Consider the following 23,714-nt stretch of genomic DNA (forward strand, 5'->3'; position numbering starts at 1 on the left):
TTACTTGTTGAATTATGGGATTAGATGAGCTAGTTTTAACAATTCTGTACACAGCCCTGAACTCTGCTCCTCCATATTGGCCATGCTTTCACTGGGGTTACTCTGTCGCCCCCTAGTTAACTCAAGCCGCTTCAACTCTCTTTCTTCACATTCTTTCTGGAATATTCTTTCTCTTTCTCTCTCTCTCCTGTTACTTCTCCTGTCTTTCTTTCTCTCTCGTCTCTCCTCTCTCTCCTGCCTTTCATTTTCTTCATATTCGTTCCGGAAGGCTCTTTCTTTCTCTTCACTTTCCTTCTGGAAAGCTCTCTCTTTCTCCCTCTCCTCTAATTCAAACTGTATCTTTGCTAACAGTATGCTCTCTGGGTCTACTTCTAACACTGCTTCTGCTTCTTCAGATTCAAGGGAAAAATGGCTGGCCGCTAGTCTTAGGAGTTCACACTTCCTAGCCTTGCCACGTACAGTGATCCCACACTGCTCAGCCATTTCCCTCAACTCCTCCATAGACAGTACTTTTAACTTATCCCAGGTTACTTCACCCTGGCTTGGAGAGCTACTAGCTTCAGTTGCAGACATGTTAGTATTCAATCACACACAACCACAAGAAAACCTGCATCAATCTTGCTCTTTTTTTGATTGGGAACAATTTGGCTTCCCACTTCCAATTTTTCTCGTTTGTCTGTGGGTCAATCCTGGACGAGCCCCCAAATTTCTGTTACAACCAGATAAGAAAGGTGTCTAGGGGTCCCTCTCAGCCTTCACCTGGTCTTACTCTAACAGGGTTTAATTTTTAACACCCCGTGTTTTTTAGCTCCCCCTTGGTGAAGCCTTGTTCACTGCTTTCCAATTATAAGGCAAAGAAACAAGTACACACACAGGTTTTTTATTAAACTTAAACTCTAATTTGGTGAGTGCCTAACGATACACGACGTGCCCATGCTAGCATGCATGCGTGATATACACATGCAGATAGGGACAGAAAAGAGAAGAAATAAAATGGTAAAGTTTGAGACAATAGCTGAAGAGTTTTTCTTACGGGTCTTCAAGCTCACTGTAGAGTCCTTGCTTATAGGTAGATCTTGCTTTTCATTGGGGCCCGGTATACTTCTTAAACTTTGTTCACTGTAGGAGACTTTTCTCTCTTGGGGTTCATGTGTCTTCAATGGGTCTTGGAGTTCCGTGATAAAGAGATGGGAGCAGATAGGAAGGGAGGAGGTCTTTTCAGTCCAGGAGCTGTCTTCAAACACCGTTTCTCCAATTTAAAACTCTCAGTTCAAACTCTGCAACAGCCAGTTAGTCATGGTTCTAAACTGGTTTAACCACGTCTGTTCTGTGCATTGGGAGGAGCAGGGGATAGCTCCTTGTTCCACCATGTCTGCTAGTAATATTCAAAAATGTCCTTCCAGCCAGGGGCTTGGCAACCCCTTGTAATTGGCCTCCTCTTCTTCCCAGCAACAATTTGAAATTTAATGCACATGTGGCGAAATTAATGTGCCTCATTCTTGGCAGGTGGGGGCCTGCATGACATATTCAATAATATTTCAATCCAAATATGGAGGTAATTGGATTTGAACAAGAAATCCTCCTTTATACTCTTTGGTGCAACTAATGCACTGGGGCTGACTGGTAGCCAGACTATACAATGTACAATTTCTCAAACACAATTTGAGATCAGGCAAAGATAGTCACTACCTGAAAAATTACCAGCAAACTGGCAATTTAATTGTTTATTCGGTGCTGCCCATTTTCCGTCATAAATTGTGCATTTGGTTGTCTTAATATCTGTTTTTGCAAGAAACACTAGCCCCAGAATTTCTGTGGGTTCTACCTGATTTTCTACTGCGACTCGAGAGGAAGCCCTGTGAAAGCAAGAGATCCAGTCACATTGGGTCATCCCATTTCCGATAGTTTCCATTTTGACTTGTGACCTGGGGAGGAATCTGAGTTCTTGGATGCAGGTGCTCACCAAAAATGCATCTGAAATGATACCTGCAGCTGCCTGCCCTATGCAGATAAAATGTACTTCATTTGATCCTGCTCGATCTGGCAGTAGGTCAACACAGAAATATTGGTACTATATTCTTTATCATATTTTGTGTGTGTATATAATTGGAATTACACAGGCGTTCACCTACCTGCCTACAGAGTTCACATCTGGTCGCCAAACTTGTAGTGGCTGGGTTGGAACTGAAAACTCAAATACATCAGAAGTACCCCATTCTTATACTGTTAACACTCTGATGTATAGGAGATATTTTATGCATCTGCGCAACCGCACACTTGCAGCACAAATCAAAATTTCAGGTAGTCAGCTCATGATTTTCAACCAATAAACTGCTGGTTGTTGAATCACAAAATTAGCAACACAAAAGCAAAATACTGCAGATGCTGCAAATCTGAAATAAATAGAAAATGCTGGAAATATTCATCAGGTCTCGCAACATCTGTGGAGATACAGAGTTAACGCTTCAGACTGATGATCTTTTGTCAGATTTGGAAAAAAGTTAGAAATGTACCAGGTTTTAAGCAAGTAGAGAGGTGGTGGTGGAGAGGAACAAAAGGGAGGGTCTGTGATAGTTTGGCGGGCAAAAGAGATTAAACGACAAAAAGGGTGATGGTGCAAGGTAAAATGAGATGGCAATGCCACAAGTAAAGAAACAAGAAATGGGTCCAGAGGAGGTGTAAATAGCAATAGCAGATTCATCACCAACAGCTGCTGGCGGAATATAGAGACAGGGGCTACGATCTGAAATTATTGAACTCAATGTAGAGTCCGGAAAGCTGCAAACTGTCTCATCAAAATGATGATATACTGTTCCTTGAGCTTATGTTGAAATTCACTGGAATAGTGTAGGAGATTGAGGACAGAGAGGTTAGTGTGGGAGTGGGGTAGAAAATTAAAATGACAAGCAACCAGCTCAGATTCATGCTTGTGACCGAACAGCGGTGTTCTGCAAAGTGGTCACTTAATCTGCATTTGGTCTCAAGGTAGAGGAGACCGCATCATGAGCAGCAATGACAGTACACTAAATTGAAAGCATTAAATTTATTTTCAAATTATTCCTATAATGATTCCTTTGAGTCGCTAATCTGTGAGATCACGGCATTACTTGTATAATGAATTGTCATCTTCGTAACCCATACACAAATGCATCTCGCTGACCAGTTGGACCATCATTGAGGGCTGTCTAAGTCAAGGTTCTCCTGATCAGAAGTTCCGAAGAAGGGTCACTGACCCGAAACGTTAACTCTGCTTCTCTCTCCACAGATGCTGCCAGACCTGCTGAGTATTTCTAGCATTTCTTGTCTTTATTTCAGATTTCCAGTATCCGCAGTATTTTGCTTTTATTTTGTTTTTATTCTCTTGATCAGAGTCTGATATTTGAACAATTGGCCAATGATGCATTTGGTGGTCTCCAGCACTTTGCTTATTATTTTCCTCAAATGCAATGGCCAGGAATTTCCTTGAGTTGCTCTTGTTCTGCCACCATAACTTCTAGGAAGTGTCAGAAACTCTGCTTAAACAGCGTTTCTGCTGCACTTCTGGTAAGGTTACTCCAGTAGAGTGAATCATAGAATCATAAAAAGTTTACGGCACAGAAAGAGGCCACTTGGCCCATCGTGTCTGCGCTGGCAGACAAGAGCCACCCAACCTAATCCCACTTTCCAGCATTTAGTCTGTAGCCCTGCAGGTTACAGTATTTCAGGGGCATACCCAAACACCTTTTAAATAAGTAGAGAGTTTCTGCCTCTATAACCCTTACAGACAACAAGTTCCACACCCCTACCACCCTCTGGGTGAAAAAACCTTTCCTCATCTCCATTCTAATCTTTCTACCAATCACTTCAAATCAGGAATGTTTCAGGATGGGTGTAATTGACATCTCTCAACCTAGTTAGACATCCTCTGCTCTAAACAGACAGTGTAGCAATGTTCAAATACACGCGTGGCCATCATTTGCAGCATTGTCAATTTTTTGAAAAAGGTAGTCAGTTTTTATAGCTCTTCAGTTTGATATTTTTTATCGTTGCACTTTTCCTAAGCATGAGAATGGGAACAGTTTTTTCTTCTCTAACTTACCTTTGCCTGCCATAATCTTGTTCACGTCTATCAAATCTCCCCTCAATCTCCTTTGCTCCAAAGGTGAACAACCCCAGCTTTTCCTCCTAACCATGTCACTAAAATCCCCCATCCCAGGTACCATTCTGGTAAATCTCCTCTGCACCCTCTCAAGGAGCCACACATCCTTCCTAAATGCAGTGATCAGAATTGGACACAGTACTCTAGTTGATGCCTAACCAGAAGTTTGTTACTGTTCAGCATAACTTCCTTGCTTTTGTACTCTACGCCTCTATTGATGAAGCCCAAGATCCCATATGCTTTGCTAACCACTCTCTCAAGCTCGGGATCATCTGCAAATTTTGAAATTCTATTCTGTATTCCAATATCTAAGTATTTTATTGATAGCATAAAAAGCAGTGGTCCTAGCACTGACCCATGGGGAACAGCACTGTCTACCATCCACTAGTCTGAAAAGCAACCATTTACCATGACTCACTGTTTTATGTCCTTAAGCCAATATTTTATCTGATTGGACACTGACGCTCCTATTCCATTAGCCTCAATTTTGTTAACCAGCCTTTTATGTGGTACTTTGTCAAGCATTTCTTAAAATCCATATAGACAACATCCACTGCATTCCCTTCATCAATCTTCTGTTATTTCATCAAAAAAATTCAATTAGATTAGTCAAGCATGATCTGCCTTTTACTAATGTGTGCTAGCTCCCCAAGTGCCAGTTGATTTTTTTCCTGGTTATTGTTTCTAAAATCTTACCCCCCGCTGTTAAACTAACTGGCTGTAGTTGCTAGAACTGTCCTTATATCCTTTCTTTATTAAGGGTGTCACATTTGTCACTCTCCACCTCTCTCATATCTAGGCAAGCCCTTCCGCTATCTCTATCCCCACTTCCTTTAGAAACCTGGGATGCAAACCATCCGGACCAGGTGACTTATCTATCCTAAGCACAGCCAGCCTTTCCGGTATCTCTTTCCTCTCAACTTTTACCCTATCTATTGCCTCTACTCCGCTTCTACCGATATTTTGTCAGAATTCCTCTTCCTTAGTAAACACCGATACAAAGTATTCATTAAGTATTCTAGCACTGCCCTGTGCCTCTAAGCATATATTACTCCCTTTGTCCCTAATAGGCCTCACTCCACCTCTTACTACCCACTTACTATTTACATGCCGGTAGAAGATTTTTCGGTTCCCTTTTTTGTTGACTGCCATTCTATTCTTACATTGTCTCTTTGCCAGTCTTATTTTCCTCTCCACCTCCCCTCACAACTTATTGTATTTGACCTGGTTCTCACTTGACGACGTTCAAGATAATACCCAGTTATCCTAACAGGGATAAATCCAACTTCTTCCGTATATAATGGAGCCACAAACAGAGTAGGAACCAGCCAACATGTGCTGCAGGCAAATGTCAATCAAATTTTAAAATGTAGATGTTGGTGAGAACATCTTAGATGTACCATAATAATTTCATACTCTGTAAAAGATATATTTCAGAATGACTGAAATACAATTCAATAGACTTCATTTGATGGTAGCATTGCTTTACAGGCAACTTTTAAAGTTATGTTTTGTCCTTTTCCATGCTCTTTGATCAATCTCCACACAAACAGCCATCTGCAATCAAGTGGGCAGGCAAGAGGTCTTCTAGTACCAGCTATTAGAAGTGTGCCCAAGAACACGGATATGCTTGGCCTTCTCTCAATACTTGACAGACACAGTTGAGATGGATTACTCACCATGCAAGAGGTAGTTGACATGAAGCCACATCTTACCATTTATTTAAATTTATATATTTGCATGAATTTCTATGCTCATCTAGGAATATTTTGTCCCCCAGTAAAGCTCACTAAATTCAGCCCTAATAACGTACCTTAAACCAAACTCAGAAAAGCATCTCTTACTGCACTGAGAGGAAATTAGCTTCCCACACCAGCCATTTTTAACCCTGTGATATTGGTCACTGGAGCAGTTTGTCAATGTGTGATTGACAAATGGCTCTAACTGCTGCACGCACAAAGTTTCTGCATAGTTCTTCCAATTATGACTTTTTTATACTAAGCGTTCTGTTATTGTAAAAGCAAATGGGCACAATGGACACTATCCTTCCGAACAGACCACAAGCTGAAACTACAGTCAGATGAAGCAGATCAGATTGGAAATTAATCAATTATGGAGGTTGTATTTGTCAGATGAGGCAGAATTCACTGTTTCTGGGTAAGACAGGTACTGCGCATCATCGCTCAAGGGGCTGAAGCAACACACGGAAAGGGACAGTAATATGAACTATCTGCAAAATTAAGAACTCACATCCTTGAGTACGATCATCCAAATTTTACATGGAACATCTGATTTAAAGTGTTTGTTGAAAGAAAAGTCTTCCGCAAATTGTACACATTTTCAGCTCCATCAAATTATACAATGGAATGCAGCTCATTTCCCTAATCACATCTTACCAGGGGACACTGCATCTCAATGATATTATTCAGTCATCAAGACACTGGTCTGGTGCTCATGGCCAGAGCCAAAATTTGTGTCTCAGTGCTCTTAGCCTTTAATCTTCTGGAACAGAGGTCAGATAGAAGCTTAAAGGAGTTGCAAATCTGCTCTAAAATACTCTCCTTGCTAGGTAACAAGTGATTATTGATTCTTTACTCCCTAGTCCATCATAGCCGCTCACCACGCTTAAAGCGAGAGTTTCTCCACATTTCTAGATTAGTAAACCATCTTGCCAAAAAAGGCTCCAATCTAACAGTTGAACAAGTGGGGGAAAAAAACATGATGCTACACCTCAACACTCCAATTTAAGCCCTGACCACAAGCCTTCTTGCTTTCACATACGGATGTGATGCATTATAATGGTTCTGAGACATCAAGAAGTGTAAATAATCAAAGTTTCACTAACCTTGTAGTTTCTGGTTTTCTTTTTCCATTCTCAGAAGCAGTATCTGTTGGAGAATTGCCTTCCTCCATAAATCTCGGAGCTCCCCTGATGTGCGCTTCCTTTCCTCTGCAACTGCCCCTAGGTAACTGTCACTAGATGTCTTTGAGGTAGCCTCTCCTGCATCTGAATGGTCTGTGGAGACAGTAATTGAAACAACGTTATCTTCTTCTGAAAACTGTACACATAGCTTTGAAAATTTCCCAATGATTCAACTAGTGAAGTAAGCTGGATTAGAACACCAAAGCTTTAGGAGTGATCCCCAGTTCATCTCTGGTTAGCTGATTCTAATCAGGCTGCAACAATGTGCCATAGGACCCATAGGCTTTGGTGGAAAATGTTCAGTGTCCGAATCCAATTGTTATCCATTGATTTCTGATGGAATCACACCATACCATGAATGAGCACATTCAAAGCAAGAAGAAAATTGCAAAGTGTAAAAGAACACACTTCCCAAACAAAAAAGCTTTTTCCAAAATCCAGTTAAGAATTGTTAACTTGAGCACATATAATGGATGAAATTATTGGGTAGTCCTGAGACTTACAACCATTTATAGGGTATTAGGTGACCATCTCAACTACTAAGCAACCAGCTCTTGACTGTTTTTTATATCAAAGTTTCAAAGGTAAAAGACAGACATGCAATGAAAGGCTAACCTAAATGAGTAGATAACCTTCTCAAAAGTGTACAGCAGAAACATAGATGCATGTTGAATGAATGCACCTACATGCCTACTGAAGTGGGACCAGTAGGGTATCAGTAGATTATTTAGCATTAGGATACATTAACAGTCTTAGAAGGATGATGGAAGCACTGTAGTTGTGGGGAACCAGGGTATGATGGGATGCGTGGCAATGGTTATAGGAAGCAGTACAACTTAGGAGTCTACATCTTTGTAAACATGTTGTCGTCGAGATAAGACCATGATTGCAGGAGGCACAGGATATTATAAACTGTGAAAACACCAAGCCTCAGAAATGAGGAGGAGATGACATGGGGGAATGATTAGTGAGACAATACACTTCAGTTTATTGATCAAGCTGCTGCTTTGGAATGTGTTGGGGTAGTGTGGACAAATGAGTAATGGTTATTGAATTCTATAAATTTGTACTACAGACTCTGTTTCATTGAGAAGCCTCTGGATGTTTCACCAGACTCTTCTTCCTTACACCAGTGTTTGAATAAACCTTTATTTACTTTAATCCTGTGGACTCGAGACAAGTTATTTTCTCCATAACACCTACTAAATAAGTACAATACCCAGTATATCCATAATTAACTCATCTCAAGTCAGGACAGTAGGTGGGTCTCTTCATTTGGCCTCAACATCCCAGGAAAAAGAAGCCATGGTCTGCTGCTCCTAATTGCTGTCAAGTGACACCTGCTCAAACTATGTGCACATGAATGTCAGGAGAGGTGACTCAGCTATAATAACCTTAAGCTTCAAAATATGATCATATGTTGAAGAATGGGCAATTACATACGGACACACAAATTAGGAGCAGGAATAGGTCACTCGACCCCTCGAGCCTGCTCTGCCATTCAATAAGTTCATGGCTAAACTGACGACTCCCCATTTCCACCTACTCCCGATAACCTTCAACCCCCTTGCTTATCAAGAATCTATCTACTTCTGCCTTAAAAATATTCAAAGACTCTGCTTCCAATGCCTTTTGAGGAAGAGAATTCCAAACACTCACAATCCTCAGAGAAAACATTTCTCCTCATCTCTGTCTTAAATGAGCGACCCCTTATTTTTAAACTGTGACCCCTAGTTCTAGATTCTCCCACAAGGGGAAACATCCTTTCCACATCCACCCTGTCAAGACCCCTCAGGATCTTATATGTTTCAATCAAGTCGCCTCTTACTCTTCTAAATTCCATGCCTAGCCTGTCCAATCTTTCCTCATAAGACAGCCCGCCTACTCCAGGTATTAGTCTAGTAAACCTTCTCTGTACTGCCTCCAACGCATTTACATCCTTCCTTAAATAAGGAGACCAGTACTGTGCACAGTCCACCAGATGTGGTCTCACCAATGCCCTGTATAACTGAAGCATAACCTCCCTACTTTTGCATTCAATTCCCTTTGTGATAATTGATAACATTCTATTAGCTTTCCTAATTACGTGCTGTACCAGCATACTAACTTTTTGCGATTCATGCACTCGGACACCCAGATCCCTCTGCATCTCAGAGCTCTGCAATCGCTCACCATTTAGATAATATGTTTCTTTTTTATTCTTCCTGCCAAAGTGGACAATTTCACATTTTCCCACATTATACTCCATTTACCAGGTGTTTGCTCACTCACTTATCTACCAATTAGGTGAGGTGCAGAAGGTTGCCAGTAGCATGGACCCAAACTTTAGCAAGATTCTACAACTTCAGAGGGAAGTGGAAAAAGCTGGAAGGGATGACACACACAAAAAAACCACACATTATGGCTAAGATCACAGAATCAAACTGCACCGAGGGAGGCCATTCAGCCTATCGTATGTGCTGGCTCTTTGAAAAGCTATATCATTAGTTCTACTCTCCTGCTCTTTCCCCGAGGTACTGCAAAGTTTTCCTTTTCAAATTTCCTTTTGAAAGTTACTACTGAATCTACTTCTGCCACCCTTTTAGGCAATGCTTTCCAGATCTGAACATTCGCTGCGTGAAAAAAAATCTCATTTCCCCTCTGGTTCTTCAGTCAATTGTCTTAAATCTGTGTCACTGGTTATCAACCCTCCTGCCAGTGAAAACAATTCCTTCTACTGCATTCCATCAAAACACTTCTTAGTTTTCAATATCACTGTTAAATGTCCCTTTAACCTTTCCTGTTCTGAGGAGAATAATCCCAGTTTCTCCAGTCTCACTACATAACTGAAATTTTTCAACATTCTAGTAAATCTTCACTGTACTTTAGGAACGATGTCAAGAGTACAGTGCCCAGAATCAGACAATACTGAGGTCTACTCAATGATTTATAAAGGTTTAACATAACTTCCTTGCTTTTGTCATCTAAAAATAAGCATTGCATTTATATAGTGCCTTTCACAACCACCAGAGATCCCAAAGCACTTTACAGCCAATGAAGTACTTCTTGAAGTGTAGTCACTGTTGTAAAGTAGGAAATGCCTCTATTTATAAAGCCAAGGATCCGGTGTGCTTTTTTTTTTATGGCCGAATCAGCTTGTCCTGCCATCTTCCAAGATCATGAACAGGTAACAGATCCGTGCTCCAAGTATGGAGACACTCTAAATCATTGTTCCAATTGCCTTTCACAGAAGTCAAATCTCAATTTTTAAAAAAAATATTCATCTTAAAAACAAGCTAACCCAACAACAACTTGCATTTATGTAGCAATTTTAACATAATAAAGCTTGCCAAGGTGCATCATAGGAGCATAATCAGACAAAAAATAACACTGAGCCAAAAAAGGAGACATTAGGACATTGACCAAAGGCTTAGTCAAGGAGGTAGTTTTCAAATGAGGGTCTTAAAGTGGGAAAAATATGAAGAGATCAAAAGGTTTAGGGAGGGAATTCCAAAACGTTTATGGCTAGTCAGCTGAACATACAGCCAAACAACGGTGAGGTGAAGAAAGAAGATAGACAAGAGACAGAGTGGGAGGAAGGTAAAGTTCTTGAAGAGCTGTCGGGCTAGAAGGGATTATAGAGTTAGGGATGGGTGAGGCCATGGAGGGAATGGAATATGAACATGGGATGAGAATTTTAAAATGGAGATGCTTGGGGACCAGAAGCCAAATGTAGGTCAACATTTTATTCGAGAAGAAATACAATTGAAGTCCTCAAAAGGATTGGCACAGATGAATTCCACAGAAAACATACGTGATATTGTACTGAGCTTCTGAGTTAATTCCAATTTTAAAGTGAGCTGTCAAGATGAAGCCAAGTGAGTATCAAATTTATACCATATGTGGGAGCTTGTTGGAAGAGTGAATGCCTTATGTCAGGCCTCTATTTCTGAGGGATATAAACAATGGATGTTCTAACAGTCTTACAAATACATTTTATTGTACTTATAGAATGGATATTAAATGTAGAGTTCAAATAAAAGTTTTAAATCTTAAGTCCAAATAAAATGGGAAATCCAAGATCATACAGCTAACTTGCATAGCTGTATTTTTTTTAAAAAAGGTTCTTGCATTTGAAAATCATTGTTCTAATCCTCAAACAAAAACCAAACAATCCACATTACAGAGAAATCATTAGTGGGAGCTCTCAGGTTCCAAGCCATACATTACACAGGTTTAGTTGCTCTGATGCACACTCATCACAATGCTTGCTCCTTAGCAAAAAAACTGAAGTTGATCACATTATATTAGATAGATATTTTTCATATTACAACTTGTATTTGAAGAGTTGGAGTGTTAAAAAGGAATCAAAAAATGAATGTTTAATTTAAAATGATACACTCAGTTTGGTATTACAGAAAACATGCACTCGACCCCTTCTCAAGTCATTTAAATTGTTCCTAGAAGAATAACTCTGCCTAAAAAAGGTGTAAACAGTTATAAATCACTGCTTCCCACACAATCTGATGCTAAGTGAAACTGGCAAAAGTTGCTTACAATCTATCAAGTTACTCCCACGCAGGAATAGCTAGCCACACTGATGTACCAGGGCAAAGATGATAAGACCGTGCATAAAATCCTATGCAAAGCATAATGTTACAATCCAGTGAAAATATCATGGTAGGAATCTAAAAGAAACTATTGCCCTACTGTAAAACAGTCTTGCCTTTGTGAGTAATTATCCTGTAACATTATCCTGAGTATTTTGATATACTATTATATTAAAACCATAGTCAGACCAGTCACACAAACCTCATTATTCACATGAATCAAAATGTCCATTTACTCATCTTTGCTGATTCAACATTGAACGTTAACACCATAGTCAAATACACAGATCAGTAAAGTAGCAACACTTCATGTCGAAGAGTCACTGAAGCTTTATAGAACTTCCACAAAGGCTTGACTTCTACAAAGCTGACAACAGTGTCACCTGTAGGAGATGGCATCAGACTTAATCCAAACTCACCAACAACTCATTACATTGGTAACTTTATTTACAAATCTGTGTATTATCTGCCAAGTGCCTCAGAATTCTTACAAAATCAGTAATACTGAGAAATATTTGGCTAATATATACTGTACCCAATATATTGGTAGCTGGTGATGGCAAACTATTAAAAAAACTCGTGCTAAAATGGTTTTGGCATTAACGGTAACTGCACATTTCTTCTCAGTCGTTCAAATCATAACAAGCATCCGCAGTAGGATCACTCCAATTACTACATTAAGGTGCATGATCATCATCATCTTCTTCCTTACTTGATTACTGTATTCAGGTTGAAGCAGAATCAAGAACTACCATTAGGTCTAGTTCAGAATAAGGTTTGTTTTGAGTCAATTCATCTATACCTAAAATTTTCTCAGTTTTCTCCTTTTATTTGATGAAGTAACAGAAAGTGTTAATGAGGCCTAATGTTGTGTATATGGACTTTCAAAAGGCGTTTGACAAAGTCCCATGTAATAGACTTGATAGCAAAATTGAAGCGCGGAGGATTAAATTGAGAGTGGCAGTGTAGATACAAAATTGACAAAGGGACAGAAAGCAGAGTGTAGCAGTGAACGAGTGTTTTTCAGACTGGAGGGAAGTGTACAGTGTTGTTCTCAAGGGGTCAATATTAGGACTACTGCTCTTTTTGGACTTGGGTATATATATTCAACAAAAGATCTCTAAACACACACTTAGAAATTGGAAGTGTGAAGATAATATCCCAATATTGTAAAGGAAAGAGAAATACTTTGTATGTGCTGGATACAATTTCCCAAAAATTGTAAGCATAAATGGACTATACTGCTAAATTGCTTTTCTATTTGATAAAGTGGCAAGTCAAGAACACTAACAATTATATTACTCAAATTATGTGACCATCAATGTGGGACGTACACATTGTGCTTAAAAGCTACAAATTGCTGGTGGTGCAGTATACACCTCATTTAACCAAAACAATTAGTCAAAATTGACTTTTTTTTTTTACTTTTGCAGTCCAAAATGTTTTTTAAAAATAGGCTAAGATAACAAGCCCACCTATATTTCCACTTATAGCACTGTTCAATTTGTAAAGTTTCACACCTGTATAGTAGAGTTTAAATGAAATGCGTATGATAAATTTGTACAAATAGGAACTTTAGCAATGTTCAAAGGCAGTTCAGTCATCAACAGCTTAAAAACGAAAGAACTTCACACTTCACTGGGAGGTTCTGCTGAGTTGCAACAGGCAGGTGAAGGGGTTAACACCCACAGAAAAAACAGCCCTCTTTGCTGCCATGCACGCCCTTAAACCACAACTTAATGTGGCAAAGAGTTTATACTTAACAAGAAATATCTCAATTAAAAAGATGCCAAATGGAAACAATTTCTGAACTTTTCCAAAATATTGTATAATAGTTCTAGCAAAACAAACTACTGGCTATGAGATATAGCCAGCATTTCTTTACATTGACCATTCTGATAAACTCATTGAGACAAATCAGGTACATATTTGGATTACATTAATTGTAGATCAATTGTAAAAATATAAAGGTAATTATAGCAATTTGTGTTGATATGCTGAACCAATCTAGCTGGGACAACTGAATAGCTGCCAAAATGGACCGTAACTAAAAAAAAAACATAATTTGATTTTAATTTAATTAAGTGCATCCATGTCATTTGTTATATTATTACACCACTTAACCATTGTGGTGAACAACAAGGGTACGGTCCTACTTCCTTTTGGTTTCAGTGGGGTGGAGTAAAGAAAGAAAAAACATTTTATATGAAAAATAAACGTACACATAAAAACTTAGATTTTTATTCTTAATTGGCATTTTTCTCAATTTTTCCTTTTTCAGTCATTAAGTTATGAATTCTATTTAAGAATATTTTGCAGTTGAATCTCCATTGGTGCACTGGTTAACAGTGAATTCAGGATATTTCTGATGTAGTTCAGAGATGACAGTAGGCCAGTTGTATTTTAGAATTTCAGTTACCCTGAAGTGGAAGCTTTGTGTTGTGCAGTAAGGTATATGGAGACATGGATGGAATTTGCAACAGCCCAAAGACTTTCAGCTTATGAAACACAAATGTCATAAGACCCTGACAGAAACCTATGACTCTGGAGCTTGTTTACTAATTCCAAGGTTGACTGCAGCCAAATGACAGAACATTTTTAATTGATTTAGATGCAACAGATAAAGCAGCAATTCTGTCACAATCTGACTGCTGTAGTAACCACTTTCATAGAAATAACAATTTGCATTTATATAGCACCTTTAACTCAAAAAAAGCGATAGGGAGGTTTGTACAAGACCAGGATCTGAGGAATAGATTTCAAGTGGACGAGGGGTGGGCTACAGAGCTGGGGGAGGTCACAGAGATAAGGAGTGATGAGGCTGTTGGAGTTCCTGCTGCCAATGTAGGTCAGTGAGGACAGGAGTGATGGGTGAGGGTGACTTGGTGATGCAGAGAATATAAGCAACAGTGTTTAGTTTGAGTTGAAGTTTAAAAAGTGTGGAGGATGGGAGACTGGCCAGTAGCATATTGGAATAGTTGAGTCTGGAGGTGACAAAGACATGGATAAGAGTTCAGCAGTAGATGAACTGAGGTAGGTGCACAGACCAGTGATGTTATTGAGGTCGAAATAAGTAGCCTTTGTGATGGAGAGGATAGGGGGCTTGGATGCTCAGCATGCATCATTGTTGAACCTAAGTATATTGCATTATGAGCACCAGGTTATAACTCAAATGATTTTTTAAAAATTTGTTCATGGAATGTGGGAATGGTTGGCAAGGCCAGCATTTATTGCTTATCCCTAAGAGCCATTGAGAAGGTGGTGGTGAGCTGGCCTTCTTAAATTGCTGCTGTCCGTTTGGTGTAGGTCCTCCTACAGTGCTCTTGGGAAGGGAGTTCCAGGATTTTTACTCAGCAATGGTAAAAGAACGTCAATATCTCCAAGTCAGTATCGTATGTGACTTGGAGAGGAAGCTGCAGGTGGTGGTGTTCTTATCCACCTTGTCCTTCTAGGCAATTGAGTTTGCAGTTTTTGGGGATGCTGTCAAAGAAGCCTTGGCGAGTTGCTGCAATGCATCTCAAAGATGGTACACACTGCAGCCATGGTGCACCAGGAGTGGAGGGACTGAATGTTTAAGAAGGTAGATGAGGTGCAGCTCAAGTGGGTTGCTTTGTCCTGGAGGGTTTTGACCTTCTTGATTGTTGTTGAAGCTGCAGCCATCCAGGCAAGTGGTGAGCATTCCATCACACTCCTGACTTACGCCTTGTAGATAGTGGACAGGCATTGGGGAGTTAGGAGGTGAGTAACCCGCTGCACAATTCCCAGTCACTGACCTGCGCTTGTACCACAATATTTATATGGCTTGTCCAATTAAGTTTCTAGTCAATAGTTATCTCCCCCAGGATAGTGATGGTGGAGAATTCAGCAATGGTAAAGCAATTGAATGTCAAGGGGAGGTAGTTAGATTCTCTTTTGTTAGAGATGGTCATTACCTGGCATTTGTTTGGTGTGAATGTCACTTTCTGCTCATCAGCCCAAGCCTGGATGTTGAGGTCTTGCTGCATCTGGAGCTTGCTGCTTCAATATCTGAGGAGTTGCGAACGGTGCAGAACATCCCACTTTTGACCTTATGATGGAGGGAAGGCTATTGATAAAGCAGCTGAAGATGGTTGAGCCTAGGACACAGTCCTGAGGAACTCCTTAATGCCACACTTGGTCAAGTGCTGCCTTGGCATTAAGGGCAGTCACTCTCACTTCACCCCTGGAATTCAATTCTTTGATCCATGTTTGAACCAAGGCTGTAATTAGGGTTGGAGCTGAGTGGTCCTGGCAGAACCCAAACTGAGCATTGGTGAGCAAGGCTACTGATGAGTAAGTTCTGCTTCATAGCACTGTCTACGACACCTTCCATCACTTTGCTGATGATTGAGAGTAGGATGATGGGGTGATAAGTGGCTGGATTAGATCGGTTCTGCTTTTTGTGGACAGGACATACCTGGGCCATTTTCCACTTTGTCGGGTAGCTGCCAGTGTTGTAGCTGTACTGGAACAGCTTGGCTAGAGGTGCAGATGGTTCTGGAGCACAAGTCTTCGGTACTATACTGGAACGTTGTCGGGGCCTATGGCCTTTGCTGTATCCAATGCGCACAGCCGTTTCTTGATATCATGTAACGTGAACAGAATTGGCTGAAGATGGACTTGTGTGATGCTGGTGACCTCAAGAGGAGACCAAGATGGATCATCCACTCGGCACTCGGCTGAAGATGGTTGCAAATGCTTCGACCTCGTCTTTTGTACTCACATCTGAGCTCCACCATCATTGACAATGAGGACGTTGTTTCATTGTCCACAAACTGCTTTGTACAAGAGATTGCAAACCAGAGGATATTAGCTTCTTGAAGATGAATTGAAATGGGCACTTTTTGAAACAGTAATTAAGAAATGAAGCCAGAACATAGTGACTGAGCACTCATGTCCAGAGGAATATTATGGTTTTGCTTATGGGCTAAATTGTTGTTTAGCACTCAGATTTTCACTGGAAACAAATAGTTATAGATGATGCATCATTTTAACTGTTGAATTCCTCACACACTAAAACCATTTTCATCGGAACACAGCCCATGGTGCCCCATCAATGTCTCATTATATTTCTACAATTTGTTTTCAGTCCATGTTTGAGGTTCACTGAGGAAAAATAAATCTAGTAGCATAGCTTAATCTTTCACTCAAACTTTCCAAAGCCTTCCATGGAACTTCTAAAATGGCAGGTAAACCAATTGGAATAAAACAACAAATACTGGAACAACACAGAGCAGGTCACAAGATGGGTGCAGCAGAGGCCTAAACTTGTGACTTGACAACACTGAGTTCCACACATCCAAAACTTGCAAGCCCCAGAATTATTTCTGTTCATTTGCTTTGAGCTGTTTTAAGCACATTCATTTTCTTTTTAAAGTACAGTTCCTAAATTGCACAATATATCCTAAATGTGCTCCTACTAAATCAGTTCCACATTGTATACAATGAAGTAACCATGACAAAAAATACAGGGGATGACTTTCAAATGCCCCGACCTCTTTCATGCCTGAAAAATGGGTAGAGGAAACAGAGCCCACTGGATGCAATTTTCAAGATAGCCAGGGCACTCAAAACTGACACGAGGCTGTTTAAATACAGAATAGAGGGTTCTAAGTCAGCTGTAGGACTCAGATTGTAATTTTCAGGTACAAATGGGTGGCAGCATGTAGATAAGGGGAATGGGCTCAGAGTTGGATTCCTGGAGAACCTCAAAGATCGTAGTGTAGAGGAAGAAACAGAAGTTTTGCTTTATTTTTAGTTGCTCACAGGATATGAGTGACACTGATGAGGCTGTGTTCCGTGCCCATCCTTGCTTGTAATTGTTAGAGAGTCAACCACATTGTGTGCACTACAGTCACTTATGGACCAGAATGGCTAAGAGTAGGAGGTTCTTTCCTTGAAGAATATTTGTGAACAGATTGTGGTCAATTATTTTCTGATGCCAACCCACAAATTACCCGATTTACTGAATTCAATTTCACAACTTGCCATGTTAGGTTTTAACTCAACCTCTGGATTGCTAGACTAAGTAGTACAATCACTACAGTATTGTACAAGCAAAATACTGTGGGTGCTGAAAGTCTGAAATTAAAACAAAAAGTGCTGGAAATGCTCAGCCGGTCAGGCAGCATCTGTGGAGAGAGAGAGTGTTACTGGCCGGGATTTTCAATTGGCCGTGGGGATGAGAATGGTGTGGGTGGGCTTTGAAAATAGCATTCCAATATGGTGTAAATGTCCCAACACCTCCCAGATTTGCTGCTATTTTAAAAGAGGGGGCAGGGTGGGTGGGGTGGGGGCAAGAAACAAGAATCCGCTCACCTCCAATTAACTACCTGTTAAGCTCCTTGAAGAGCTTGTTAATGGGCTGGGGAGGCCAGAAGGTGATCCTGAAATTGCAGATTGGCAAACTTGGACAGTCTGCTGCACATTAATGCACAGCTGTCACGTGCAATGCGGGGAGCCATCGAGTCATGTTAATGGTGAAGAAAATGTTTTGCCAAAAAGGGTTATGATGTCAGAGCAGGTATCGTATCTTTTTGTTGTCTGTTTGGCTACTTCTCTGTGCAGGGAGGCTGCTGGCCTCCTGATCTCCTGCCTCCCCCTATCTTGCACAGCAGCGGTAGGCCATGGCTGCTGTCTGCCTTTGAGGATTGTACTCAGCAGTCAGTTCCCGCCTCCTGGCAACACTCGGCACCACTAACTGAGCGCCGAGTTCACTTCCGGCACAATCAGGTGATCTACATTTGAAGACAGCATCGCATTAGCAACGCAGACGCGACATGGGATCGGAACCTGGAAAAGATCTGGACTTCGGGTTCCCAAGCCCGGATTGAAAATCGAGCCTAATGTTTCAAGCCTGTAACCTTTCATCTGAACAGATTTAGTTCTGATGAAAGATCATCGACCCAAAACTTTAACATTAGTTCTCTCGCCATTGAAGCAGCCAGACTGGCTGAGTGTTTTCAGCATTTGCTGTTTTTAACTAAAGTATTATATCCAGTATTGGAGATGCATTGGCTGCATTGACTTGCATTTATATACGATGTCTAAAAGCATTTGTCAATCAATGAGTTACTTTTTTAAAAAAAAAGTATAGCCACAGTTGCTTGTACACAAACACAGAAGCCAATTTCTGCACATCAACATCGCACAAACAACAAATACGAAAAACAAATCCTGGAACTCCCTCCATAACAGCACTGTGGGTATACCTACATCACAAGGACAGCAACGGTTCAAGAAGGCAGCTCACCACGATCCTCTCAAGGGCAATTAGAGGTCGGCAATAAATTCTGGCCTTGCCAATAATGTTCACATCCCAAGAACCAATATAAAAATATAGTTACTATATTTTGGCAGTGTTGGTTGAGAAACAAATGCTGGTTAGGAGAACTTCTCAATGATATCATCCGCAGCATGGGTCAGCTTCCATCTGTGTAATGGAGACACAGAAATTTACCTCTCTGTCACATTCTTTGGCCCCACTACTATCTTTTATGCTGTCAGACAGCCTGACTAACATCAATTTGTGTTCAAGTCAAAATTACCTCCAACTGCACATTGGAACCACTGAAAACAATTTTCAGACTTCTTGCTTAAACTCTGTTTCTTGTGCTACTGACTCCTTCCTAAGCAAGACACTCCAGCTTCGGCATTCTGCTTGACCAAGAGATGAGCTTGAATCCCTACACCATTTATTACTTCCACCTCCATAACTGTTCCTCCTTCCACCCCTATCTCAGCTTCACAAACTCTTTCCTAGATACAAGGGGCTAGTACTTCCACAGGCGTCCTCCTGATCTTATGGAATGTTATCTCCTGAAGCTCTTAATGTTTTACACCAAGTTCTCCCATTTTTCACCTTCAATAAACTTGTTCTATATTATAAACATAAACATGAGAAAGAGTCCACAATTGTCACCCTGAGAAAAAAATACGAACAAACGAATTAGGAGTAGGCCACTCGACCCTTGAGCCTGCTCCGCTATTCAATAAGATCATGGCTGATCTGATTGTAACCTCAACTCCACATTCCCGCCTACCCCCAATAACCTTCAGCTGTAAACAGAAATAAATTTTTTAATAGATGATAGAATAATTTGTGCCTCGAAATGGAAAATTCCTCCTCGTTTTATCCTGGAGCCAATTTTGGTACTAGTGTCATTTTTAAAATGCAAACACATAGGAAAAAACTCCCTCTTTTACAAGAAAATATAAATATCACACTCAGCAGGTTACCTGTCAAACAGTTTCTTACAGAAATTAGTATAGAACAGAACTGTACTAGTCAGTCTTTCTATGCTTTTTTTGGTTTACTATCATCTTCTTTCTGTTGCCAAGCCAATTTTCAGACAGGCCATTCTTTATTGCTATTCTTACAAAAATACCAAATAAAATTTTAAAATCTCTCCATACACCAATTTGAACCTCATTTTCTAAACTGTATTTATTTAAAGCAGTACAAAATCCAGTAATTTCACTGCAGAAGTAACTCTACGGCCGGAAATTTATGTGGGGGCGGAGGCCTGGCCCACCAGTTGAAAGGACAGTGGTGAACCCGCCTCTGTGGACCAAGAAGCCATGCCATGATTTTGCATGGCCCAGGTCCCTAATTGGCCTACAAGAGCTGCTGGCCAATCAGTGGATGGGCAGCGCCACTGGGAGTGGTGGCCACCGCTGGGATTGCACTCAGCGAGAGGAGCAGCAGCAGAGGAGGTCCTGGAGTAGAGGCAAGTGTGTGGGGCCTCGCCCGGGACAATCGGCTTGTGCTATGGGGGGCGCCTTCCATGGAGTACAGGGTGCCCGATCAGGAGGGAACCCCCACCCCAGCCTGCAAAGAGGCCACCAGGTTTTACTGGGTGGCCTCCTCAGGTGCCAAAGTGCCCGTCTGCTGCAGGTAATATACCAGCGGCGGCGGGAGTAGACCCTTAAGTGGTAATTAATTGGCCACTTAAGGGCCTTAGTTGGCCTGGGGTGGGCAGGTTGTTCGTTACCTCCCTACTCCTCGTAAAACTGCAGCGGGGGTGGGAAGGCAATGGGAACAGCAACCCCCACCTCCAGCCCACTCACACGGGGTGCATAAAATTCCAGCCTAACTGTCAAAACAGTAATTTTGTTCCATCCACTAGCTGAATTTTGAATGTGAAAAAGAGATTCTCCTTATTCTCATATTTCGACAATCGTCCACTTACAACATGAAAGGACTCTGGGTGGAACAACTTCATAGACCCAGAAAAGTCCCCAACAGTTTTATTAATTAAATTATTTATTTGACTGCTTCTGATGACAAAATATTCTCACTTCTCATACCAAGTGCAATTTACAGTTAACTCGAGATCAGATACAATAAGCTACATCAATTCAAGTATGAAAGAACTTTCTTTAAAAACTCCCTCAAAAGAAAAACATCTTGATATAGATATTTGCGAGCACACAGATTTATTAGATCCCACCTACTGTACAGAAACTAAACAGTCATCTGATCAAGCAAAAGATAATTTCTGAAAGCTGGAAGGATTAGGTAGATACTTAAAAAGAAGGAAAGTACTAACAGAAAAATTGGTGATATAGGCAAGCCCTTTCTCAACTTGCATCCAACCTGCTATCGAGTTACAATTCACTAGGGTGGAGTGTACACTGTAAACCACAGAATAAACTTAAGTTGAACACAAGTAAACAAGATAGAATCAACTAGTTTAAGAAACTAGATTTAAGTTATTAAATATAGGCCTCATCACCACTACATTCCAGAGTCCGCCCTTTAGGTTGCAGTTTCCCTTCAAGACAATGATCTCAGTATAGTGGCATCTTAATTTTAAAAAGTGAGTTCAGTGATCTGTCTGCACTTCAACATTGAAAACAAACAAAGCCAGCAACAAGGATCATACGATGCACAGCACAGTGACCGTGACAAACCAAATTCTGGTAAACTACAAAACTCTGTTTTGGCATTTATCCCTTCGGTACGTGTTTTCTTACAGGCCTTTTGTAGATGATTAGCTTTTATTTCAACAGTCATCATTTTCAAGAAAGCTATTCAAAAGAATGTTGGATATAGTGGGAAGTTGATTTAAGCATGAATATTCAATCTCTTCAGTTTCTTTATATTATATATATCTTGCGATATATGAACTATTACACTGGATTTAGAACATACAGTCAAACAACTTAATATCTAGTGCCAGAAACAGACAATCTCAGAATCTTTACCTTACAGAATCTGTAAACTCCACATGCTAGATATTCAAAATAAAATTACAGAAGGAAAACAGCACATACAAGAGCACCATTACATTTTCCGATGGAGAGTTGTGAAGATCATCCTGATCAGCAAGGTTCACTCCGTTTGACAATTTATTAAGTGATCCCAACAAGGCATGTAGCACATTGATAGCATCCTGTACTGGAGCCAATTAGTTGTTGTGAAAATGTGTCAGGCTCCCACTTAATAGCCTGCTATCCTGGTGGGAAGAGACCCTATTAAATGAGTGCTGGCATTTCTCAGATTTTCTATCCAATAAGTAAATAAAAAAATAAAGCATGGGTGCTTGCTTTCCTGGAAATAAAGTGATGCCATAAATACTCAATGTGGCGAGATGCACATACCTAGTGCACAAGAGATTTTCTATGGAGGTGGTGATGGGAGGAGTAGATGTTAAAGAAAAAGGGAAGAGAACAAGTATTTCTTGCTGGGGTTTGTTGCCTTATTTCTCAACATCTCCTGTATGCATTGAGTTTTACTCAGATAACGGCACAGTGGTGCAGTGGTTAGCACCGCAGCCTCACAGCTCCAGCGAGTCGGGTTCAATTCTGGGTACTGCCTGTGTGGAGTTTGCAAGTTCTCCCTGTGTCTGCGTGGGTTTCCTCCGGGTGCTCTGGTTTCCTCCCACATGCCAAAGACTTGCAGGTTGATAGGTAAATTGGCCATTAGCAATTGCACCTATAGGTAGGTGGTAGGGAAATATAAGGACAGGTGGGGATGTGGTAGGAATATGGAATTAATGTAGGATTAGTACAAATGGGTGGCTGATGGTCGGCACAGACTCGGTGGGCCGAAGGGCCTGTTTCAGTGCTGTATCTCTAAACTAAACTAAAACTAAACTAAAAATCAACAGGAACTGCTGGCTATCCAATACTTCACTCGCCCTCACCCAAACCACCACCACCCTCCAAGTTGTGTGAGCTTAAATAGCAAAAGCTGGATGACTATTTGACTATACAGGCATCATAGCCACAACCAAACCTTTCCTAGGCTGATGTCCACACACATGTATGTTCAATCAAGAAGAAAAAAAAATACTCATTAGCAACCACAAAACCAACCCTGGCAACTTTTTCCTTTGCATACTCCGGGAGCACTGGGACCAACTAAAGAACCCTACTTACTGTCTTGCTGAGAATAGCTAATTCAACACAGATTGGGAATGGAATCAGAAACCTTCTGCATGGGTTTAGTTCACATTGAATGTTGCCTTTACCAACTACAGCACTGGTGGAATTAAATGATTTTCTTTGAAAGTAGTCAAAAAATATTGACAAGAAGGAAACATTCTGCTGTATATTTCTTAAATGGAACTTTACTGTCAGAAATAATTTGTACATATTTCAATATTAAAAGCAAAAATGCACACGTTCCTCGTGCTACAATGCTACCTCAATAGCAAAAGGGTTAGATAGGGCACTGAGCACTGTGGGACTTTCAATCTTTCACCGGACCCATTCAGATGAGCATCCACCCCTTCCCAGAAACAAGAACAGGAAAAATCTTCCCAGGTCCATTGAGCTTCTCAACTGTAAACTGAGACTTCTGCAGATTCATTCATTGCTCAAGACTTTTTTTCAACTTCAAAGTAAATTCCTGCTATCTGTGAGCCACTGTAGCGACATTGTTCGACTATAAAAAAATGTCAAACTCAAGTTCCAGGAAAGCTGCCCAACCCATGCCAGATCATTGCTCAATAAATCTCTCTACTGTGAATTGATACTGCTTGCAACAGGTTAGTTAACTCTATAAATCCTGATCCTCTTCCACCTTAACATATAAACA

At 40.6% G+C, this 23,714-nt stretch overlaps 1 protein-coding gene across 4 annotated transcripts in view; it reads right to left on the reverse strand.

The window, feature by feature from the left end:
* tbc1d1 (TBC1 (tre-2/USP6, BUB2, cdc16) domain family, member 1) overlaps positions 1 to 23,714 on the reverse strand; it is a 329,569-nt gene that overhangs the window by 87,097 nt on the left and 218,758 nt on the right. For all 4 annotated transcript variants that reach the window (XM_068036947.1, XM_068036966.1, XM_068036956.1 and 1 more), the window contains exon 12: positions 6,984 to 7,154. In XM_068036947.1, coding sequence (XP_067893048.1) covers positions 6,984 to 7,154 — 171 coding nt within the window. The remainder of the gene's footprint in view (positions 1 to 6,983; positions 7,155 to 23,714) is intronic.

This window comes from Heterodontus francisci, chromosome 1 (assembly GCF_036365525.1).
Source record: "Heterodontus francisci isolate sHetFra1 chromosome 1, sHetFra1.hap1, whole genome shotgun sequence".
Classification (NCBI taxonomy): domain Eukaryota; kingdom Metazoa; phylum Chordata; class Chondrichthyes; order Heterodontiformes; family Heterodontidae; genus Heterodontus; species Heterodontus francisci.